The sequence below is a fragment of the Cariama cristata genome, unplaced genomic scaffold, assembly GCF_000690535.1.
Source record: "Cariama cristata isolate BGI_N322 unplaced genomic scaffold, ASM69053v1 scaffold9370, whole genome shotgun sequence".
Taxonomy (NCBI): domain Eukaryota; kingdom Metazoa; phylum Chordata; class Aves; order Cariamiformes; family Cariamidae; genus Cariama; species Cariama cristata.
The window spans coordinates 50,258-56,963 of NW_009595241.1; the positions used below are offsets into that span (position 1 = coordinate 50,258).

At 43.5% G+C, this 6,706-nt stretch overlaps 1 protein-coding gene across 1 annotated transcript in view; it reads right to left on the reverse strand.

The window, feature by feature from the left end:
* Window positions 1-6,706, reverse strand: part of YLPM1 (YLP motif containing 1) — a gene marked incomplete at its 5' end in the record, with an annotated part of 38,852 nt that overhangs the window by 24,242 nt on the left and 7,904 nt on the right. The window contains 2 exons of the mRNA XM_009701366.1: window positions 129-1,100; window positions 6,266-6,678. Coding sequence (XP_009699668.1) covers window positions 129-1,100; window positions 6,266-6,678 — 1,385 coding nt within the window. The remainder of the gene's footprint in view (window positions 1-128; window positions 1,101-6,265; window positions 6,679-6,706) is intronic.

Below are 6,706 nucleotides of genomic sequence, written 5' to 3' on the forward strand. Positions count from 1 at the left end.
CTGCCTGACCGCCTATCTGGCATCCTCTCCCTGCTGCCTGCTCTCCTGAACATCCCCCTGCCACGGATGGATGCCTGTCGAGCCTGGCCTCTGCCTCTGTATATATATCCTCTGCCAAGGCCATCGACCATCCTGCCCCTCCCCCAACCACCATCCATCCTGCCACGTCCTCCGCCACCATCCCTCGGCCACCATCCATCCTGCCCATCCCTCGGCCACCATCCATCCTGCCCATCCCCCGGCCACCATCCATCCTGCCCATCCCCCGGCCACGGCCCATTCCCCAGCCACGGCCATCCCCCTGCCCTCTGCCACGGCCATCATCCAGTCTTCCTTGGCCCCTTCCTCTGCTTACTGGTCCCTTGCCTCTGTCTTCATGCATAAACGGCCCTTTCCCTCTGCTTTCTGGTCCAGGTAGACCCTGGGTGCTATCTGAAGCAATTAACTGGCTGTCTGGTGAATCCAAATCCTGATTTCCTGTTACAGGAGTTACCGCACCACCTGTTCTTGCAATACCTGACTGCAAAGCTACAGGGTTACTAGAAAGAGATGTTGATTTCTGGTTCTGAATAGGCGGAGTGGGTGCTTTGGACTCTTCTACTTGCTGGTTAGGATCATGTGAACTCCATGTCCACTTTTTAGGAGGGTCTGAAATAGTTTCTTTGACTTCAGGTTTGGATGGCTCCTGTTGAGTGTTTGTCAGGTCCTCATTTGGCTCAACGGGACCTGCACTCTGTGCATCAGGAGTAGACTGTGTTCTGCTTACAGCCTGCTGATTGCCAGCTACGTCTGTAAAAGCTTCTTTGTTTTCTGACTGCGAGTCTGTCTGTGACTGCTGCTGCTGTCCCAAATGAGGCCTGGGTCCCCTCCACCGTGGGCCACCAGGTCGAGAACCATGTCCATGTGATGCATTTGTTGAAGTATAAAATTGTGCTGCTGGTCCTCGTGGGATAGTCCCCCATCTACTTGAAGACTGTCCATCTGTATTCTGTCGGTCAAAACGTGACCTGTATCCTTCCGAGCGCTGAGAGTCAAAACGAGGCCCTCTCTGTCTTGAAGCTTCAAATTTGTCATATCCTCTTCCGCGAGGTCCATCAAACCTACGGATGACAAAATGGAAATTTTATTCAAATGAACATCAAATTAAAATCCTCTAAAAGAGTTTCATCCCCCCCAAAAGTCACTTCTAACTGATGAATCCTAGTGTGCCTTAGGATCAATCCCTACTGAACCAGTGCAGAAGCAGACACACATGTTCTTCCATTCAATGTTGTCCACTGAAGACCAGTTTAAGCCACTTGCAGATGAAGTAATCTTAAAAAGGAATCTGGCTTAAAAACCTCAGGACTGAAACCTGATTGACAAAGAAAGCTGGCAAACTCATTTGAAAAAAAGCTTTCAACTTTTGTTTAATGAAAGTTTTGTTGCAATCAACAACTCTTGTTGAATTTTTGTTTTGATAGTATGCGAGAAGCCTACTGCAACAAATGATGAATGCCATTTAGAAAAATCTTTAAATACGCAACCTTTCAGAAAGTGCAACAAACTGTGACACCACCCAGTTCCATGCAAAATAATATGCCTGAAACAAATATATTTTTATTGCATCGCTTTTTAATTCCTTCTAAGAGCACCTACAACTGCTGCTGTTCGAATAGGAGGAAATAGGTCAGGCAAACTAATGAAGAATAATTCATGCAATCATATTTAGCAAGGTTGATCTAGTGAAAAATACAATCTTTAAGCATATGCTCAAATACTGATTTACATAATTGACTAGAACAAATCAAATTAATTTTACACAAAATGGAGAACTCATGTCTGAAATCAAGTTGCTTGGACATTTGGGATTTACAGTTGTGTCTCAGTGGATGGGGTCAGGAAGGCCAAAGCACAGCTGGAGCTGAACTTGGCAAGGGACAGAAAGAGTAGTAAGAAGGGCTTCTGTAAGTATGTCAGCCAGAAAAGGAAGGTCAAAGAAAGCATACTCCCCCGATGAACACGACTGGCAAACTGTTAACAACGGATGAGGAGAAGGCTGAGCTACTCAACAACTTTTTTGCCTCAGATTTCACCGGCAACCTCTCTTCCCACACCTCTTGAGTGGATGGACCACAAGACAGGGACTGGGGGAGCAAAGTCCCTCTCACCTTAAGAGAAGATCAGGGGTTCGTGACCACCAGAGGAACCTGAACATATACAAGTCTATGGGACCTGACGAGATGCATCCCAGAGTCCCAAGGGAATTGGCTGATGTAGTTGCCAAGCCACTCTTCATGGCATTTGAAAAGTCATGGCAGTCAGGTGAAGTTCCTGGTGGCTGAGAAAAGTGAAACATTGGACCCATTCTTAAAAAGGGTAGAAAAGAGGGCTCTGGGAACTACCGATCTGTCAGCATCACCTCTGTGCCTGGGAAGTTCACGGAACAGACCCTCTTCGAAGCTATGCTAAGGCACATGGAGGACAGGGAGGTGACTTGAGACAGCCAACATGGCTTCACCAAGGGCAAGTCTTGCCTGATCAACCTAGTGGACTTGTGAGATGAAGTGACTGCATCGGTGGACAAAGGAAGAGCTACAGATGTCATCTATCTGGGCTTCTGCAAGGTCTTTGACACAGTCCTCCATAGGACCTTGTGGGGAATCCTTCTCTCTAAATTGGAGAGATATGGATTTGATGGATGGGACTGTTTGGTGGATGAGAAATTGACTGGATGTTCACATCCAGAGGGTAGTGGTCAACAGCTCAATGTCCAGATGAAGATCGGTGACAATCGGGGTCCCTCCAGGGTCCGTACTGGGACCAGTACTGATTAATATCTTCATCAATGACATAGTGGGATTGAGTGCACCCTCAGCAAGTTTGCACGTGACACCAAGCTGAGTGGTGCAGTTGACACACTTGAGGGACAGGATGCCATCCAGAGGGACCTGGACAAGCTCAAGAAGTGGGTCCATGTGAACCTCATGAGGTTCAACAAGGCCATGTGCGAGGTCCTGCACCTGGGTTGGGGCAACCCCCAGTAACAGTACAGGCTAGGGGATGAAGGGATTGAGAGCAGCCCTGTGGAGAAGGACTTGGGGGTACTGGTGGATGAAAAGCTGGACATGAAACAGCAACATGCGCTCACAGCCCAGAAACCCAACCATATCCTGGGCTGCATCAAAACCAGTGTGACCAGCAGGTCGAGGGAGGTGATTCTCTCCCTCTACTCTGCTCCGGTGAGACTCCCCCCTGCAGTACTGCCTTCAGCTCTGGGGTCCTCAGCACAGGAAAGACATGGACCTGTTGGAATGAGTCCAGAGGAGGGCCACAAAAATGATCAGAGGGCTGGAACACCTCTCCTATGAGGACAGGCTGAGAGAGTTGGGTTTGTTCAGCCTGGAGAAGAGAAGGGGCTGGAGAGACCTTATAGCAGCCTTCCAGTACCTAACGGGGGCTTATAAGAAAGATGGGGACAGACTTTTTAGTAAGGCCTGTTGTGATACAACAAGGGGTAAGGGCTTTAAACGAAAAGAGGGTAGATTTAGATTAGATACAAGGAAGAAATTTTTTACAATGAGGGTGGTGAAACACTGGAACAGGTTGCCCAGAGAGGTGGTAGATGCCCCAATCCCTGGAAACATCCAAGGTCAGGTTGGACTGGGCTCTGAGCAACTGGTCCAGTTGAAGATGTTCCTGCTTATCGCATCAGAGGTTGGACTAGTTGACCTTTAAAGGTCCCTTCCAACTCAAACTATTCTATGATTTTATCAATATCAATTCATTACCGTCTAGTTACCAACAGCGGTTGACTTGTTGAAGAATTCACTGTTTCAGTGAGCAATTTATCAAACAAGATCATTTATACAACTTCAAAGAATTTTAATAATCCTGGTAAGTTAACACAGTAAGCTGCCTTTTTGGGGTGTAGGGGCATGTCAAGATGAACAGGAAGAGAAAAAAGAAATTACAAAGCATGGTGGCAAGATAACTTAGATTTGAAGGATTAACTTTTACATGGAAGGTATAGCTAGAAGGTTGGATACTGTAAGACACACTTCATCCCCAAAATTCTGAAAATTAGTTTATGTCAGTTCTTTAGAATTTCTTCAGAAAAGTTAATTGCTGAAAAGACGTTAAGGGTGTGTGTGTCTTTTTATATGTCTAGTCATTACCTGGGATGGCAGCAGGTAACATGCAACACTTCTAATTTATCCCAAGTTCAGTTAAAATTTATTGAGACTCTCTTTTCTACTAACTATATTGAGAAGAAACAGTATTCAGATTTTTGGGAAATCTGTGATAAAACCCTAGAATGGTCAAGCAATCACAATACAGGAATGCACAAAAGGTTACACTGTTACTTAAATACCATAAGTATGCTCAAAATCAGAGCTCCTGTATGTGCATTCTACAAATTTTTTTATTATCCATAGCTTATCATCGCACATCACTGAGCTCTAAACCAATGCACGCAGAAGACATGCACTAGTAAATCATGAAAACAGCCTGTTCAGAACTGCACATCCAACAAATTCCCAGTACTAGAAGCAACACTTATTAAAAACCATCAGGGGGTAGAAAAATCATTCAGTTATAAAAAATACATTTACATTACTAGCAATTAATGAATTATTAATCATGAATGATCACTCTGGAAGCAAAGAGAAGGGAAATAAACATGAAGATATGATTGTAAAGTCTAGCAGAGTACGCAGGGATAGAAACAGAATTGAACAGAACACTGTTCTTCAATTCAGTAGGCATCACATCAACCCACCTTGAACTAATGACCAGACAGAACAGATGCTGGGTTTGCAACCTGATATCATCTCAAGTATGAAAGAAAAATATTCCAAAACCAAGATCTTGGATTAAACCATATAGCAGGTATAAAACCACATAAAAGACAAAGAACATTGGCTTTTAGAGTAACTTTACATTAAGATAGTAGGCCATCCATCTGATAATATGAAGATTTAAATTTGAACAAAACTGTATCTTAGCAAAAGATACAGACAGCAACCTTCGAAATCAAGACTATCATGATGTGATGCAAAAGAAAAGATGGCAAATAATCCTAATGCTAGGATCCTAAGGCTCAAATCCTCAAATCTTCATTTCTTTCCTTCTCCCTCTTGTTCAGAATTGTTTGAATACTAAGTAATGCTACATCTGTAGAAAAACACTGATTTGTACTTAAGCACCACCTCTCTTATCAAACAGCCGTTTTGAAAAGTGCACTGAATAGGACAATGATACAGCTGCAGAGCTGTCTCACACTAGAAGTTAAAGTTGAATTTTGTTATTTTTTTTCTGCAATACATGTTGGATTACAAACAAAGAGTACCTTTCATTGTTTCTAAAAAATAAATAGTATAGAATCATAGAATGGTTTGGGTTGGAAGAGACTTTAAGGATCATATAGTTCCAGCCCTGCTGCCATGGGCAGGGACACCTTCCACTAGACGAGGTTACTCAAAGCCCCATCCAACCTGGCCTTGAACACTTCCAGGGAGGGGGCATCCACCACTTCTCTGGGCAACTTGTTCCAGTGCCTCATCACCCTCATGGTGAAGAATTTCTTCCTTATATCTAATCTAAATCTTCCCTCTTCCAGTTTAAAGCCATTGCCCTTTGTTCTATCACTGCATGCCCTTGCAAAAAGTCCTTCCTCAGCCTTCTTGTGTTGAAATTGCCAGCATTAGCTACGTTAGTATATCCAACTGAACATGTCTCTGAATACTTTCCTGAATCCCCTTCTGAATGCCTACATTAAAATGCTACCATATATAGCAACACCTTAAAAACAATCAATATTTTTGCTTTAGATTTTCCTAAACCGTGTTCCAAGTACCACACAGAAAATGCTGGTAATTTACATCACTATTCATATAGGATCACTCTTTCAAGTGTGAGTTATCTTCAAACTAAGAACAGCAAAGACATATCAAATATTTATAATAGCTTTCCTGTTTTCACAAAAGGGATATTATTCATTTTCAGGGAATGAAAAGGGTGCAGTGTGCTCAAGCATTTTACTAGAAAAAAAAAAGCATTCTACTCTAGATAACGCTCAGGTGAAGGGTATCTGTCTGTCCTTGCTTTAATAACATAAATACAGAGCATGGTGTACACACATTAAAACCAAAAACTCCAACAAACAAGTACACCTCACACGACCTCAGGAAATTTTGAGAGTAAGACATATGTTTAATTTCTTAATGTATCACTGAAAGTCTTGTAGCCTGGAACATGTATAAATCAACAAAAACATCCTTACCTAGGGCCTCTGGGGCCTTCAAAACGTGCTGATCTGGGAGGATCTGGAAGCAATCCACCTGACCTCACTGGTTTATCCTGCATGGTAGGTGCATGTGTTGAAGATACTGCAGAATTGGCTTTCAGTTCCCCACATCCTTGCTCAGATGAAATAGAGACAGTTTGTTTACCAAGATGAACTTGAGACTTTCCGTGGTCTGAAGAGCCAAAGGATGAACTTACTTGAGAATGATAAGGTGAATAGACAGTTGAACTAGCTATTTTTGATGCATAGGTACCAGGGGTGGGAAGCAGAGCTGGCCTTGGTGTCTCAGTAGATTGACTGCTTTGAGAACTGGATCCTGAAGGGACAGAGGAATTAGGTAACTGAGAAACAGAAGAGAGAGGTGGGGGGATGAGCGGAGGTGTAGTTGAAGGTAAAGTTGGAGGCATAACAGGAATG